The following is a 19433-nucleotide window of genomic DNA, read 5'->3' as shown; positions in this document are numbered from 1 at the left end:
AATTTTTGTGAACAAAAATTCGTTCAACATGGCCTGATAACGATTGCCATTGACTGTAACGGCTCCTTGCTCATTTTCGAAGAAAAATGGCCCAATTATGCCTCTGGACCAAAATCCGCACCAAACAGTGACTCGTTTTGGGTGCATCGACTTTTTTGGCAAAGTAATTTTCAAAGTAATGTCGCAATATTTCCCAGCGTTGTTCAAGCGTATACGCAACCATATTTGTTCAGCGGAAGGATAAATCTAATTATCTGTCAAATCAGACATGAGCTAAGTGTTACCATTCACTAAATAAGCACTAGTTGAAAAAAAAAACGATTAGATGGCGGACCCTTATATGGCGTTTGGTCCAATTTTAATGGAGAAGGTTGATATTAAATTTAAAACAATCTTGAATTGGATCCCATCTCAATCCTAATACTTTAACGGACGTATCAAATTCAGAAATTGTTTGTGAACAATTAATTTGTGTTTTATGGTGTGATTCAAATTGTTTATACATTAGACGATCATTCGAAGCGCACTTCGCTAGTTCCAAACGCGCGGAACAGAACAAACTCGACAATTGAACTAAAATGTTTTTTGCGATTTCGACTGTGTCTGCACTAGTAACGACGTCGTCGATATAAATATCATTTTGAATTATATCAATGGCTAAGGGGTAATTTTTGCTCTCATCTTTAGCTAGTTGTTTAATAGTGCGTAACGCATGCCGAGGGGATCTTCCGGAGAAGATCTCCAAAGTATCCTTTGAAATCGTCTATTTTGATCACGAATTAATATATTTCTATACATTTGCTTAATATCGGCCGTTAACGCAATTTCGCCAAAACGAAAGTTAAGAAGAATTGTGATAATGTTAGACTGTAGCTTTGGCCCGGAAAATAGGTTGACATTCAGGGAAGGAAATTCAGTATTCTTTGCTGATGCATCAAATACAATTCGTAACGGTGTGGAGACGCTGTCTTTAATCACGGCGAAATGTGGACTATAATACCCTTCATTGGCTGCGGAATCATTTACATGTCCTAAAAATGACATGTGTTTTTGTTGTAAATAATCTTGAATTACTTCTGAATATTGTTTATGGAATTCAAAAGATTTCCAAAATTTTTGTTCTAAAATACAATAACGTTTATGCGCGAGTTCATATGATTTTTGAAATTTTATATTAACGTTGTCACGGAATGGTAATGCGACCACGTAACTTCCATCGAAATTCAGTATTGTGGTGGATGTATAGTAACTGTTTGAATAATCGTTTTCCGAAACAATCATGTCAGGTACATCTTTTAACTCAAAAAATGTTTTCATTTGTTTAGATAAGGAATCATGTTCAATCGTGCATAGATTTGTCGAACTTGAATCAGGCGATGCAACGTTTGGAATAGATCCCATTATTACATAACCTAATTTAGTATCCAATGCGATAGGTTAATCGACGGTTTGTATGTGATTTGACATAATAATAGCATTAAATACATCACAACCCAAGATTCCATTAACAGTTTGAGGAATGAAAAATTTATTATCAGCCAGTTGTAATGATAAAAATTTATTAATGGAATCGAAGGGAATTTTAATGGTCGGTTGTGGTTTGACAATTTCATGTATTACATAGGCACATACAGACATTTGGAAGGAACTGTGGCGATATCAAGCAGGCTGTTTTTTTTGATTTGTAAAAAACAATGGGACATGTCAAGTATATTTTTGATATCGAAATATTTTTATAGTTAATAAATTTATATTTTTTTTATTGTTGGGAGTTTCTAATTTAATATATTGTCATAATCATTACAACTCCCACATTGGTGACTCACGACGATGGAGATGAAGATAAAGGAGTTTTATTTTTCGAAGGTTTAAGAAAAATTGATTTTGACGCAGCACCATAATCACTGGTCTTCAGTGACGACCTATAAGGTATGTCCAGTCCAATCCATCATAGTTAACGCACTTACTATCTGGATCAGACTTCCGAGGTTACTCATTTGGTATACCCAGACCTCAGTGTTTATTGCTGACAGAAAAAATAATTTGGAGCCTGAACTTTTCATTGGAATGCAATTCAACCTCTCTTTCTCTGTTAACTCAACAAATCGTCTTATAATGCTACCTCCCATTATCGGTGACAACGACGAATCAAAACAAAATTTGACATAATTTATTGGATTCCACAATTCTGGACTCTTATGTCAATGAAACCAATGATCCTGATTTGGATAAAGAGCCAACTTCTTTCTCTGATCGGAACTCATCAGATACGAATGCAACGCTTGCAGAAATGGAAACTGTACCCATAAATTATGCATTCTAAACATTAAGTTATTCTGATATAACTAATACCCATTAGATCGAGAACATTATGCAGAATATGGAGTTGATGGCAGGTCAAATCACCACATACGGTGGATCTGCTGACGAAACATGGAAATTTGTAATTGACCAGTATTACAACACTGGTCTGCTATAATCTGCTTTCCCACCACATTTTTATAACGTGTTTCCCTGTATTTTTTTTTTAAACTGTGAGATCAACACTGGGCAGGGAGTGTGTGGCGATATCAAGCAGGCTGTTTTTTTTGATTTGTAAAAAACAATGGGACATGTCAAGTATATTTTTGATATCGAAATATTTTTATAGTTAATAAATTTATATTTTTTTTATTGTTGGGAGTTTCTAATTTAATATATTGTCATAATCATTACAACTCCCACATTGTTTGTGTGTGGCGATATCAAGCAGGCTGTTTTTGATTTGTAAAAAACAATGGGACATGTCATGTATATTTTTGATATCGAAATATTTTTATAGTTAATAAATTTATATTTTTTTTATTGTTGGGAGTTTCTAATTTAATATATTGTCATAATCATCACAACTCCCACAGAACAATCATTCGACATAATAATAAAATTTGCCATGCCCGTAATTTTTTGTGAAGATTTACCTATAGAAATGACTTGAGCCTCGATCGGTGTTATCTCTAGTTGAGCGGATTTACAGAATGACTCAGTCACATAGTTGCGATTGCGAATGCTTGCGGAGTCAATAATGACGTGCAATGGACTAGTTTTAATACCTGTTGCCAGAACATAAACGGTTGCGGTCGACATAAGGTTTATATAATGTGATAAATCTGATCCATTTACAACGCATAAAGTGTTACTTTGATTGGAATCGGAAATATTCTTCTTAGAATTTTTAGAAGGAATATCTGTTTGAAATTGTTTTGTATTATCACACAATTGTTAGAATGTAATAAAGTATGATGTCTGGTATTACAAAACAGACATGTTTTCTTAGAATGGCACGGACTATTATGTTCATGACCAAGACAATTAGAACAGATATTTAATCTTTTAATTGCCGACTATCTTTCATTGATATTCAATTGTAGAAATTGCGAGCATTTGAAAATATTATGATTTTTGTTGCATAAATAACATTTAAGCGATTTGACAGTGCTGGTTAGAGAAATGTTGGTTTTCATAACTTTCTCGAAACATAACTTGTCATAATCATAAACATAACTTTGACCTTTTTGCACTTTATTTATGAATTGTAATAATTCTTTATATGAAGGATATTCGCCTTGAAAATAATTTTCAAATTATTCCTGTAAATTTGTATCTAATTTTGATAGAGTGATCGATGTTAGTAAAAAAATCATACAGGTCTGGAATATTTAATTGATTTAATGCTTGTACAGCAGTGTCGAATTTTTCAATGAAGTTTTGCAACTGCGATGAGTTTACAGTTTTAAAAGATATTAACTGTTTAAAATAGTTAATGCCCAGATAACGTTTATTTTCGTATTTGTTTATCAGTGCATCCCATAAAATTGAATAATTGTTGGAAGTAGGTAGTATTGTATTGAAAATTTTCAGTGCTGAGCCTTCTAATGCGCCCATTAAATAATGAAATTTGGATATCGAATCGATCTCGGGATTCTCGTGAACAACTGTTTTAAATGTTTCGTAAAACAGCGGCCATTTTTTGAAATCACCCGCAAATTTGGGTATTGGGTTTTATAAAAATAAATTGATCTCGAACGTTATCTAACATTATCAGGTTCGTACGGAATTGTTGCTTGCTTGACGCATCTTCCACATCTCTGCTTAAGTCATACGTCTTCTGTATAATCGAAAAATACATTTCTCGTTTTGAAATTAGTCGTGCGACTTCAGCACTGGCAGATACACTCTTGAGATCTTAATTGAGATCCGGTTTGAAGGACCAAAATGTGGTGTGGCCTTGATTAGATAATCAGATCACACGGAATGGCTGGTATTCTTGAATATGATCTGTATTGGAAAACTAAACAAAAACGTTCTTTTTTTCTTATAATAAAAAACTAAAAAAATGACCTCACTAGGTTGATTAAAAGAAACAAAAAAACTTCTTAAACGGAACCAAAAAAGGAAAGCAACTGAAAGCGTACTATAATATACTATAATAACGCACTGGAATCGAAATGAACAAGGAACATGGAAATTCACTATATCCAAACTGAATAGAACTCGAACTGGAAACGAACTAGAACCGAACGCACTAGAACTGAACTGGAAGCGAAGACTGGAAGCGGACTAGGACCCAACAGGCCTCAAGTCGGAAGCCTAGGTCTAAGTTTTTTTTTTGAAGGAAAGAGATAGAAAGTGGATTAGCATGGAATGGTAATACGGTTGACACATTGCGTCCTCGAGATGGCAACTATATTATTACCGACGCATGTAAATATTCATTGTGGCGTCACCTGTATCCAATGCCAAACATATGAATTTTTGACACAATGAAACTTCCAAATAATTTTTTGAATAAGTAAATTAATTTTGTATTGTGATTTACAAAAGTAAGGCAAAACACAACTGCACTTAAAAGTTAAAAAATAATAATCTGTCAAATTGAATTATAGGCTAATTTTGATGTGTAATTACTGACAGACGCATGCGCAGACTGCATCACCTGTCAGATGTATGTTGACTGTAAATCTTATATTATTTTCATTTTTGGCACATCTCAAATGCTTTTCGGCATTAATAATGTAGACATTACATTTTTCTTATTCACAATTATAAATATATTATATTTTAATATTGCCTTATCCTATAAGTATATAGAAATGTTTGGCAAATGACAGTCTTCACAATGTTCCAAATATTTTCAATGTCAATCAATGATAAGCGTTTTTTTGCAATTTTTTCCATTTATTTCTACATTTTAACTATATTTCTATGAATCTAAAAATCCTAGAAAATTCCCTTAACAAACTTCACGGGGATTTATGAAAATCTGAATAATAGTTTAGGAGGATTAACCATTTATACCCCATTACAGAAGAATTTTATATATAAGATATATATATATATATATATATATTATATATTATATATATATATATATATATATATATATTATATATATATACGAGGTCTGTTCAAAAAGTACCCGGAATTTTCGTTTTTTTCAAAAAAATATTTATTTATTCGTCTACATTAATGTGGTCCCCTTCAAAGTAGTCCCCCCCAGATATAATACACTTATGCCAGCGTTTTTTCCAATTTTCGAAGCACCCTTGATATTCACTTTTTGATATATCCTTGAGCACTCTCAGCGATTTTCTTCAATCGAGGAAAACCGCCGTCCTTTCATGGGTCTCTTCAACTTTGGGAATAGGAAAAAGTCACACGGAGCCATATCTGGTGAATATGGAGGTTGGGGCATGACTACGGTATTGTTTTTGGCCAAAAAATTACGAACAAGCAACGACGAGTGAGGAATTTTGGAATGAATTTTGCTGCCACTCGTTTCATGCCCAAAACATTTGAAAAAATGTTATGACATGAGCCAATTGATATGCCTACTTCATCAGCAACTTCTCTAATTGTGATTCGACGATCATTCATAACCATTTTTTCCACTTCTTTCACATTTTCATCGTTTGTTGACGTGCTGGGTCGACCGGAGCGTTCGTCATCTTCAACGTCTTCGCGGCCATCTTGGAAACGCTTATACCACTCGTAAACACTTGTTTTTTTCATAGCAGACTCACCATAGGCTTTTTGTAACATTTCACACACTTTGTTACACTTTATTTCATTTTTTACGCAAAATTTAATACAAATTCTTTGACTTTTCAATTCTTCCATTGTAAAAATCGCCGAGCTCAGAAAAACACGTCGAACCTTAGCGACTACCACAGACAAAGTAAACAGTGAATATAGCTGAAAATTTCATCATACTTTAGGGGCATGTATACCAACACAATAAAAAAAAATTTTTGACAATCAGACACTCCAGACCCGCGAAATTTAAAAATTCCGGGTACTTTTTGAACACACCATGTATATATATATAATTTAAATATCGCTGGTTAGAAATTGAAAAACAAAGATACTAATAAAAAATTTTTTCAACCAATTTGAATCCAATACATCTATAAGTAAAATTATCACTTAATTAATTATGATAAATTTTATCAGTTTATTCCAAACTTTATTTTTTTTTATTAATATAAATTTTAAGGAAATTTTGATCAATAGTATTGATCCAGGTTGATTCATGTTGCTCAAATAATAAGAACCTAAACTTTTCATGGCAAAACAACGTTTGCCAAGTCAGCTATATATATATATATATATATATATATATATATATATATATATATGACTGTAATATTAATTCGAATCATTATTTTGTTTAAGAATTACAAAATTGCTAGTTATATGTAGGTTTACACGGTAATCATAAGTGCTTACTGTTAGATGTTGTAAATAGGCTGTAAACAAGAATTTAGTATGTAAGAGTTAGACAAAAGTTAGACAGTCAGTCAAACTTGGAGTCAGACTCGAAGCCAGAAATAGTTAGTCAGACTTCAGTATTCAATAAAATGTAGTCGTTGTTGATTTGATAACCAAAAGGTTATCAACAAATATTGATTGTAAAAATAGTTAATAATAAAAGTATCATTCCAAGAAAGAAGTGTGTTTACAAATTACTATCAAATAGCTGTTCGTTCTAAAGGCCTTTCACACTACCAGTAGACTCTGGAGATTCCATATCACAAATATAATATTTCAACAATTACAATTCCTGGTCGTGATCTAGTGATCCAGAACATACGTCCAAAGACATTATCAACTAGCCCAGGACAGTTTATGGTGGCTTAGCGGTTTTTTCCTCGTAGCGCTGAAGGATTTTCTGACGTCAAGTCAATTGATACATCAAGTCAATTGGCCGCTGCAGCTTGATAAACCGGAAGATCATTCGCAGCACAAACTAAGGGATGGTGGCGCCTACCGAAGAACTTTAGAACGAACGCGAGACTACGACTAACTTGGACATAACTATCTCATCGGATTCAAGTAAGTAAATCGAAATTTAATTATCTCTCAAGATGGAACACATTTTTATAGGAGCTATGCAAGGCGAAGATAATAGTACAGGAATAAACAAATTTAGAATTCAATTAGCAATTGCAACTATACCAAATTTTGACGGTAATTCAGATGATCTTTTTAGATTTTTTAGTATTGTAGACTCAATTTTAGATGATGTAGATTTTGAGATACATAAATTTGTATCAAAAATAGCTATATGTAAATTATATGGAACTGCTTTTAATTGAGTTAGATAGGCTGATTATCAGTTATTACAATATTAAAGCTATTCTAATTAAACATTTTAAAGATAGCAAGTCAAGAAGAAATGAGAAATCAATTGAGGAGGTCTACATTTACAAGTGTGAGGTTTATTGAAGGTCTACAATTTGACTTGAAAATTATAGTTAAAGCAGCAAAACCCAAAAATTTGAAGGATGCCAAGGATATTGCTGCAAAAGAAGAAAACTATTTAAAAATTAGATCTGATAAAAAATACAATCGATTCGTCACTTGCATGTACTGCAAGAAAAAACGACACCACAATAACTAATGTCGAAAACGTACAAATAGGAAAAGAGACGACAAACTTAGAATCTACAATGGTGGAAATGTTGATAGAATGAACTACGAAAATAATAAGGATCTGAATAATACGAAAACATATGATGGCACATACAAGACATTCATAACTAAAGAAGAATCTGAAGAATCCGAAGAACAAAAAGAATACAAAGCAGAAAGTTTGACTCACAACACCAAAATAGTAGAGTTAACGACATTTGCTAAAAATTCATACGAAGAAGAAAAGGATCTGAACATATATTTGGCAGAAGATATGGAACAAACCCAAGATAAGGTTTACGACATGAAAAAAATAAAAAATGAGCAAGAAGAAATAAGAATACTTAATGATGAAGGACCAGAATATATGGAAACTATTCCCATTAAAATAAAGAATTAGAATTAATGATCAAATTGCAGAAGAAAATAATCAAGAAATCAGGGAATATAATGTTAATATGATAAGAAAAATACCTTCACAACGGAAATTGTCAATAAATGAAAATATAGCCACTATGACAGATACGTTCAACAGTAAGAATATGAATTTGAACACAAAGGAGATATATGCACATTTACAAAGCCAAAGCAGCAGAAAATTGATATCGTCGCAAATACATGCAAAGAAGGGAATCATTCCCGATTTTATTATATTCAGAACAGCACCAAAATTGTTTAATTATAAATACCGGAAGAAAATAAAACCTCGCCAGGTGTTACACATTAGGAACAACGCAAGTCATTTTGTTTGGTAGACATAAACGGATTCTCATATTTCAAAGCAGCATTTTAGTCCAGTCATTTGGTGCAAAAAAAGGCTGTTGCCGGTACAGTACTCCGGGAATTCTGAAAATTGGTAATCTTATAGATTTCGAGGTGCTCTTTACGAAAATCAACTTTGCCACCTCAAATTTGAACGGCAAGTTGCCGCCATATTGAAAAAATGGCGTCAAAAAACAGCTTTTTTAAAATATCTCCTTTCTGGCTCAATCTACGATAAAAGTATCTATGTACGAATTAAACTAGAGAAAATTTCCTACAATTCCTTAGAAAACCGTTTTTTTTGTAAAATTGATAGTTTGAGAGCACGGCCGCCTCAAAGTCTTTGCTGCTCTCGCCGTAGTATCAAATCTGTCTATATATGACAGCACTTCGAACTTGACCACATTCTCTCTAATAATTAATATTTTCAATGTTAAATTAAGCGAATAAGATCTTAAGCGATCTAATTCAAATATTTTTCGTTTTTTTTTTGCTAATTTTTTAACACTTCAATGGCAAAGTAGCTGTAAATATACTTATAGCTTGAGTAGCACCTTATAGCTTCAAGTAGCTTGAAGCGTTAAAAAATCAGCAAAAAAACAGAAAAATATTTGAATTATTTTATTTCTAGATCTTATTCGCTCAATTTAATATTGAAAATATTAATTATTAGAGAGAATGTGGTCAAGTACGAAGTGCTGTCATATATGGACAGATTTGATACTACGGCGAGAGCAGCAAAGACTTTGAGGCGGCCGTACTCTCAAACTATCAATTTTACAAAAAAACGGTTTTCTAAGGAATTGTAGGAAATTTTCTCTAGTTTAATTCGTACATAGATACTTTTATCGTAGATTGAGCCAGAAAGTAGATATTTTAAAAAAGCTGTTTTTTGACCCCATTTTTTCAATATGGCGGCAACTTGCCGTTCAAATTTGAGGTGGCAAAGTTGATTTCCGTAAAGAGCACCTCGAAATCTATAAGATTACCAATTTTCAGAATTCCCGGAGTACTGTACCGGCAAGACGACCAAATGACTGGACTATTTGTCCAATTTTGATTACCTAGCATATCTCAAATATATCAAGTATTAACAATACAACGTAAATTTAAAATGTCATTAATTACTATTTATGATTTAAATTATCAAAGATTATTTACGTCATTAATATTTTCTGGCAGATTTTAAAGACATTTTTCATATTATGATTTTTATGCTCTATTGATGTAAAAGTTTTTGAAAAAAAAATATTTTGCATCATTTATGGTAAGCATATTTTGTTTTACCGGAATTACATTTTAAATTTCAGTGATGCCTTTACATAATCAGCGACCATCTAAATTGCATTTAACTGTTTAATTTTGTTTTTATATGTATGTTATGAAATGAACAAAATAAGATTTATTAATGTAGAGATAAAAATAAAATTATTATAAGATATTTTTTCAGAACACATATATTTGTAAATATATTCTAATAGTAATGACACTTTTGAGGACAAAAGTTTTTAAGGGTCGAAGGAAGAAGAGATGGAACTCATTTTTTTAAATTTTTTCTTAATTTTCATAGTTTTCCGAGGACGAAAAACTTTTGAAGAGGGAGGTTGAACTGTAATAACAATTCGAATCATTATTTTGTTTAATAATGTTATATGTAGTATATAAGAGTTAGACAAAAGTTATACAGTCAGTCAAGCTTGGAGTCAGACTCGGAGACAAGCATAAGGTTAATCAGACATAGTGTTCAGTAAAATGTAGTCTTTGCTAATATTATAACCAAAAAGTGATCAACAATTATTGATTGTAAAAATAGTGAATAATAAAAGTATCATTCAAAGAAAGAAGTGTGTTTACAAATTACTATCAAATCGCTGTTCGTCCTAAAGGCCTTTCACACTACCAGTAGACTCTGGAGAGTCCATATCAAAATATAATATTTCAACAACTATTCAACTGTTCATCGCTCGGGTGCAGCCTACCATTACAATTCCTGGTCGTACTGATGATTTAGATAGAACATACGTTCAAAGACATTACCAACTAGCCCAGGACAGTTTAATGTATATATGTATATATATATATATATATATATATATATATATATATCAGGGGCGTAACTACCGCCGTATCAGCCGTATCAAAAATACGGGGCCCCCGAGCCAGGGAGGCCTCCAACGAGCGCTATCAGAGAGCAAAACAACATTTTTTTAAAAAATGGAATAATTTTAACGTAGTTTGCATTTTCGTTTATTATCGAGAGGTATTGAACTTCAACATGTAAGCTAACGCTTTAAGAGAATTTATTTCTGTTGCAATATTTCTGCAAGCTGTAGCAATCAATTCAATTAGTAAAGTTTTTGCACATCCGCTAAGTTAATATTCTTGTCAAAAATCTATAAACCTAATCCAGTTCATTCATTCATCGAAAATTGGAATTTGGAATTTTTATAGTTATATTTATAAAAATTTTATATTTGTTTTTGTTTCTACTTGAATTGTCTGCGTATAGTTAGATTTTGATAAATACTAAATCATTTTCAGATTTCTTTCTTCACTGTTTCAAATTATTAGTTTCATTTCTAAAATTTCACAATATGACAGTAATGACTTATAAAAAAACTAGAATTTCATTAAAAATTAAAATTAAAACATGAAATTCAGTGAATTAGTTTGCTAAAGAAGACGAAATATTTTGCAAAAAAGATGGATTGCAATAACTATTTCAAAGAACACAAGACAAAAGATAATGAAGCGTTATTATGTTGAGTTATTACAAGTTATTATGATGAGTTATAACAAGATGAGAGAATTTTGGACCCGAAACCTTATTTTAATGTGTACTATTATTGCTGTTTGGATATATTAATTCCACAAACCAAGCCAAGATTTCAAAAACTTTGCGACGTAAATAGTAACATTAGTCTTTTTAAAATGGATAATTAATAAACGATTCCGGAACTCTGTCGACTAAAAAAATTCTATAAAAATATCTCATAAGATCATGACCAATTGATGGCTCTAGAAATAGGGTTGAATTCAAAAATCTAAGAAATGTGATGGATGCATTAGGATTGCATCCAGTTTTCCCAACGAAATAACAGCATGCATTTTTTTCTTGGTCCTTTCAGTTACAATCGCAACTGCTAAAAGAAATTTTTGAAAATGAAACTAATTAAAAATTACGAAAAGACTTTAGGACAGAAATGTTTATCAGACCTGTATGTTCCTATTGACAGAAATCTTTATAAAATTTAAAGATAATTAAATAATTTAATTTTTAAAAAAATTCAAGGAAAGTGAATATAGATCTGGAATCATTTGCAAAAAAATCAGAAAATGAAATAAAATTAGATAAATAAATAATAAGAATGATAAATAAATATTCTTTTAATTTTATGTATTTTTATATTTTGTAAAAAAAATTCTTCTTGAGGGGGGGGGCAAACAAATTTTGACACAGGGCCCCGCCAAGCCACGCTACGCACCTGATATATATATCTTATATATAAAAATGGAGCTCTCTTTCAAATGTCTAAGTAAAACTCGAAAACAGCTAAACCGATTTGGCTAGTCTTAGTCTTGTAAAATTCGTGCCAATCCAGAGAAAGTCCAAAAGGTGAGATATTATTCCAAAATCGCGTAGAAACTTTACATTTTTAATTTGAAAATTTTTGTAGAAGCGTAGTTTAAATAAAACAATGGACGGTGGCTAATACGTGAAATGTCAAACGATTTTGACAGATGATGTTCAATTACATTTAATAGGATGTTTTACGTGAATATGATTTAATTATGATTAAATTGTGGTAAGTAGTTTTGTTTGTAGTTTCATTTATATACAAAAACGTTAGCAAACGGGCCGCAAGTGTTACTAGAAACTAACAATCAGCCGCTTTTCTGCAGAACCATTCTTGGACTTCAACAAACATTTTAAAAGAAGAATTGGCCAAATTGGTCCAGGCGTTGTTGAGTTATGGGCTTACCAACACATTTTGCGATTCATTTTTATATATGAAATGGCCTTCCGATCTACCAAACACCTAGCCCAATGTCTGCACGCGCCCTGACGTAGTACGCGGCATACATAATCACGTCATAGTTCATTTTTGTTATTATTTTTGTATTACTGTTTTTATTTTATTTTTATTTTAACTTTTTTCATTTTATATTCAATTTGTAGAAGCGTAATTTAAATAAAACAATGGAAGGTGGCAATTTCGTGAAATGTCAAACGCTTTTGACAGATGTTCAATTACGTTTAATAGGATGTTTTACGCGAATATTATTTATTTATGATAAATTTGTAGTAAGTAGTTTTGTTTGTAGTTTTATTTATATACAAAAACGTTAGTAAACGGGCCGCAAGTGTTACTAGAGACTCAAAATATAAACTTTTTTGATATGTTAATATGAAAATGCACTTTTTGGCATATTTTCTCAAACACGGTGCTGTGAAAGATCTCATTTGTATAATTATATACTCATTGGTATTTATAAAACATTTTCTAGGTTATATTATATTTTATTTATCTTATTTAAATTCAGAGCCTAAATTTGGTATCGATCAAATGGACATTTTGTCGAATAACATTTTTCCAGTTATAATTTCTCAGAATTTATCGCAGAATAGATTGTAATATATGAATGTCCGGGATTAAAAAGGTCCACCACCGATGTGCCAAAAATCAGTAAAGTTAAGCATTGTTTAACAACAATATTTGAAAGTAGAGGAAAAAAGATGTATAGCCAGCTACAAGCTTGATTTGAAAACGATAATCTTTGAAATGGGGGAGATAAACGGTAATCTTTGAAAATCCATAATAAAAGTAGTTTTTTCCGTTGGTAGTTTTAACATTAGTTAAAATGTAATTATTTTGTAAAATACCTTTAAAATTATAATAAGGCTTTAAACCTTTTGCCACCTGCCCGTTACAAGTTACCCCGCATATAGGATAAAAAGGTCTAGATAAAAAATTTTTGAAAGACATCAAAAAAGCACATTTCTACAATGATGAAGTAGAAGTCAGTTTACTGAACGTAGTCAGATAATTGTTCGTTTGATATGTCTTATTTGTTGTGATATAATTGTTATGGTTTTCACAATATAGTTTATATTTGCTCAAAGTCAAATTGGACCTTTGTGTCTCGCCCTGCTCTACATATATACTTTTTATTAAATTTACTTTAATTCATCGAATATAACTTGAAACTTTTCAAAGAGCAGGTCAAAGAAGAAATACTTAATTAATTTTTTATCTCTCCTCGCAAAAATTTGAAAATTTTGTATAAGCTCAGTAGTATTATTTACAATTATACACAAAATCCAGAATCCAAAAAGAATCTGAAAAACTTGAAACGTAATTAATAAGCCGAAAGACCAAAAAAGACTCGGGTTTTATTATATGATGTTTTCTATAGAAAGTGTATAAAACTTGCAGTTTGATTGTATTGACAAAATATAGACAAACTAATGGGGTTTACTGTTTTTATAAAACCTAATTGTATACAGCATTCAAACAACACATCCTTATGCACTTAAAGTATTAATATTTTTGATTCTCTAGAAATGGTTTAGAATATACCTTATTTAGCAAAACAACGTTTGCCGGGTCAGCTAGTATATATATATATATATATATATATATATATATATATATATGTATGTATGTTAACTATGAATAGATGACAGGAATCTAGTAGGCGTTGGATAATATGAAAAACAATAGTATATATAATGCATATAATAGAGAACGTAGTGTAGTTGAGTAAATAAAGTGATCAAGAGAACATTGTGTATTAATGGAGACGATCAGGAAATAAAAATTCCATTAGAGGCAAGTGCTTTAACAAAGACCGCAAGAGTAAAAAGTCCATTAGTGAACAGTCCAATCGTGAAGAGTCCATTAGTGAACAGACCAATCGTGAAGAATCCTGTCGCAATAGTGAAGAGTCTATTAGTGATGAGTCCAATCGTGAATCCTGATGTAATCGTGAAGAGCCCAGTAGTGATGAGTCCAATCGTGAATCCTGATGTAATTGTGAAGAGTCCATTAGTGATGAGTCCAATCGTGAATCTTGTTGTAATCGTGAAGAGCCCAATAGTGAAGAGTCCATTAGTGATGAGTCCAATCGTGAATCCTGATGTAATCGTGAAGAGCCCAATAGTGATGAGTTCAATCGTGAATCCTGTTGTAATCGTGAAGAGCCCAATAGTGAAGAGTCCATTAGTGATGAGCCCAATAGTGAAGAGTCCATTAGTGATGAGTCCAATCGTGAATACTGTTGTAATCGTGAAGAGCCCAATAGTGAAGAGTCCATTAGTGATGAGTCCAATCGTGAATCCTGCTGTAATCGTGAAGAGCCCAATAGTGAAGAGTCTATTAGTGATGAGTCCAATCGTGAATCCTGATGTAATCGTGAAGAGCCCAATAGTGAAGAGTCCATTGGTGATGAGTCCAATCGTGAATCCTGTTGTAATCGTGAAGAGCCTAATAGCGAAGAGTCCAATCGTGAATACTGTTGTAATCGTGAAGAGCTCAATAGTGAAGAGTCCAATCGTGAAGAATCCTATTGTAATTGTGAAGAGTCCATTAGTGAACAGTCGAATCGTGAAAAATCGTGAGGTGAAAAATCGTTATAATCGTGAAGAGCCCAATCGTGAAGAATTCTGTGAAGAGCCCAAGAGTGAAGAGTCCATTAGTGAAGAGTTCAATCGTGAAGAGTCCAGCAGTGAAGAGTCCAATCGTGAAGAGTCGAGTTGCACTTGTGAAGAGTCATCGAGTTGTGAAGAGTCCATTAGCAAAGAGTTCAGTTGTAGAGAAGAGAAAGGAAAATGGATTTCATGCGAGAAGAAATAGAAAGGACTCCAAATATAAAGTGGTAAATATGTAATTGGGAGTGATGGTAACTCGGGAACGACTAAAGGCAATGGAAATGACAAAAGAAATTCGAAAACTACATTCTCGAGGACGAGAATTGATCAGGATAGCCGAATGTTAACTATGAATAGATGACAGGAATCTAGTAGGCGTTGGATAATATGAAAAACAATAGTATATATAATGCATATAATAGAGAACGTAGTGTAGTTGAGTAAATAAAGTGATCAAGAGAACATTGTGTATTAATAGAGACGATCAGAGTTAACATACATATATATATGTATATATATATATATATATATATATATATAATATATATATATGTATACATGTTATATATAAAAATGGAGCTCTCTTTCAAATGTCTAAGTAAAACTCGAAAATGGCTAAACCGATTTGGCCAGTCTTAGTCTTGAGAAATTCGTGCCAATCCAGAGAAAGTCTAAAAGGTGAGAAATTATTTCAAATCCGCGTAGAAACTTTACATTTTTAATTTGAAACGTTTTGGTAAACAGCACTTGATTCAAAATGGCTTCCCACACAATATTATTCAAATGACAGATGTATCGCCTACTCATATATGTCAAATGGTTTTGACCAGTTAAAACAGATTGTGTTATTCTTTTAATTTTAACATTTAATTATTTATATATTTTAATCATGTTAATAAGAATGCTTATTTTGATTTTATATGAGGCTTTTATTTAAATCTCAAGTGTTTGCTCACTGCCTTTTTGTATTCTTTTATCAAGAGCTTGAAATAATACTATTCTTATTGATTAAGGCTTGCTTATGAAAGAATAAATAAATAATTTTGTTTCAAACGCGGTGCTGTGCAAGTACTCATTCGTTTAATGTGAATAATGTGTTACCAAAATATTTTATGAATTATATTATTATTGCATTTAGGTTATTCAAATTGAGATCCTAAATTTGGAATTCATCGAAGGGGACACCATAGACATTTCTGTCTAATCACTTATTACAAGTTATAATAGACAGCGATATGAATAAGAAAATTGGATTATAACACAGATAGAAATTTTAAAAATCATATTCATAAAAATCTTAAGTACAAAATCTTCGGAAACAAAGTTGTTGGAAAATTGTTTATAAAGCTCACATTATGTTACATCCACATAAGTACAGTACAATCTATTTACATAAGTGCAGTACAATCTATTTACAATACAAATTTTTCATTACAATACTATATGGAGTTTTGTAGTTATATGGTCCATGACATTTATATTTTTAGGGTTTGACAAATGTCACAGTTCACAGAAAAATGGAAAGTATCAGCAGTACGAACTTGCATTATATTACATGACTTTATCATCCGAATAGGCTTTCTAATGCATAGAAAGAAGTTTTTCCAGCATTCCAATTTGCAATGAAAAAATTAAAATCGTTAAACATGTCCCACATGATAATAATAGAATTTTTACAGAATATTTCTTATGTTGTTTAGAAACTAATGCTGTTATTCATCGGGTCCTTTCCCAATTACTTCCCGAGCATACTATATAGTGGTCATGGTGATAACAAAGATACCACTTATTTGGATACACAGTTGTAGAAAAGGAAAATCAAAATAAACACATTGAAATTTATCACAATATGTACTCATGTTGAAAATCTGCATATGTTCAAGTAAATTCATAAAGAAGAAATGTCCATTTTATATAGCTTGTGGGTATCTTCCACTATATATTTTTTTTGAAACAACTCAATAATATAATTTAATATTTATTGTATATATACAATTGAGTAATACAGTAGTATATATGATAAGTGTTGTTGCTTGGTCTTGAACCTGGATTTAATCTTCTTCCGGGTGCTAGAGGCTGGTCCGTTCCGAACTGCGGCGAATGCGGTAAAGAGATCGATTACTGTAGGTAGGCCCGTTTTATACTCTGGCCAGCAATCCCCACTAGTTCACTGGCCAGTTGTGCGTCTCACTCTTGCGCGGTATGTTACAGGCGCTATCTTGTAGTATTGAGGTTCATGATAAATTGAGTGCGCCATCTGGTCGCCACATATGCCCCCTGCGGAGACCGGAGGTCATGGCAACCGAAAACGAACCTTACGTCCTGATCTGGTTCTATACGTTGTATCGTTCGTCCTTTCAACATGTAACATATACGCTGGCTTGATGCGATCAATGGTCACCTTAATATTTTGTGTTGCCTTTTGGATTGTGAACGTTTTATCCGATCGGTCTATGACTTTGTATGGTCCGGAATATGGTGGTTGTAGTGATTTCCTTACGGTATCATTCCGAAGAAACATGTGTGTACAAGTTTTTAGATCCTGAAAAATAAAAACCTTTTTTGTTAGAGTGATCGGGTGCTGGATCTCAATTTTGCCATATGTTGTCGGATTCTAGGAACGAAATTTGTTATGTCTTCAGTGGAGGTTTCTGTTCGGGAAGTAGTTACCATATCTCCTGGTAGACTAAGTGGTTCGCCATATGCTAACTCCGCTGGAGATGTTTGTATGTCTGGTTTAAAAACACAGCGCATGCCAAGTAATATTAGTGGGAGTGCCTCTAGCCATGTTGTTCCTTCATAGCACATGATTGCTGCCTTTAATTGTCTGTGAAACCTTTCTATAAGACCGTTTGAACATGGATGATAACTGCATGTCCGGAAGCGTGTTGTGCCAGTTGTATTGTTTAATGCTCTGAACAGTGATGATTCAAATTGTCTTCCTTGATCGGTAGTAATTTTTTTCGGTACTCCAAACCTGGAGATCCAGCACGATAATAAGCCTTGAGTAACTTCTTCTGCCAAGATGCTTTTTAATGGCCACACCTCAGGCCATCTTGTAAACCGATCAGTGACGGTTAAACAATATTTATATGAGTCGGCTGATGGAAGTGGTCCAATAATGTCAATGTGTATATGTGTGAATCTTCCTGACGGCAATGGGATTGATCCAAGTGGCGAATGTACGTGACGGGATATCTTAGCACGTTGACATTGTTGACAGCTACGTGCCCAAGTGCGGCAATCCTTTTGAATAGACGGCCAAACATAACGGGAACTAACCAACTTCGCCGTTGCTCTGATACCAGGATGGCTCAACTGATGTAAAATTTCAAATATTCGTTGTCGTAGTGGACCAGGTACATATGGGCGCTGAGTCGATCTTGTTATGTCGCAGTAAATTTTGATCTCGGAACCGGGGATAGGCACTTGTTGAAGGCGAAGTGCGCTATTACCAGCGATTAGTTGTTTTAGTTCTGGATCATCACGCTGATATTCTGCAATGATCTCGTGGTTGATTTGTTCTTTTGTTGATACCTGATTGATACGGGACAATGTGTCGGCAGTGATGTTTTCGTGACCTGGAATATGCCTAAAATCTGTCGTAAATTGAGAAATAAAATTTAGTTGATTTAATTGGACCGGTGGTAGCTTCTCGCGACGCTGTTGAAATGCAAATGTTAACGGTTTATGGTCGGTAAATATTGTGCAGTGGTGGGCTTCCATAAATTGTCTAAAATGTTGTACAGCCAAATAGACTACTAATAACTCACGGTGAAAAGCTGGCCATGAGCTCTGTCGCGTGAGAAAAATGCTAGTGGTTGCCACTTGTTGTTCACCAGTTGTTGAAGGCAGGCTCCTACAGCTGTTTGAGAGGCATCTGTAAAGAGTCCCAATAAAGCGCCGTGAATTGGGTGATGTAGCAATGTAATTTTACTCAAACTTTCTTTGCAGCATTGAAATGCCTGGTCTAGCTCCGGAGTCCACGTGATTGTTTGATTGCCTCTTATACCTGCCAACGCGTCGTGGAGTGCTGTTTGATGTGATGCTGCATTCGGAATGAAACGAC

General features: G+C 32.9%; 1 protein-coding gene across 1 annotated transcript; it reads left to right on the top strand.

Moving 5' to 3' along the window:
- The first annotated feature begins 14672 nt into the window (after nt 1-14672).
- On the top strand, nt 14673-15569 carry LOC113371340 (repetitive proline-rich cell wall protein 1-like). Its single transcript, XM_026611969.1, has one exon. It carries the CDS (start codon nt 14673-14675, stop codon nt 15567-15569), a length of 897 nt encoding a protein of 298 aa, XP_026467754.1.
- The last annotated feature ends 3864 nt before the right edge of the window (nt 15570-19433 follow it).

Source organism: Ctenocephalides felis, unplaced genomic scaffold (assembly GCF_003426905.1).
Source record: "Ctenocephalides felis isolate EL2017-DRISC unplaced genomic scaffold, ASM342690v1 CF-g0.4_SCAFFOLD_01492, whole genome shotgun sequence".
Classification (NCBI taxonomy): domain Eukaryota; kingdom Metazoa; phylum Arthropoda; class Insecta; order Siphonaptera; family Pulicidae; genus Ctenocephalides; species Ctenocephalides felis.
The sequence above is the reverse complement of the archived record's forward strand: the minus strand, read 5'-3'. Positions and strand labels throughout refer to the sequence as shown.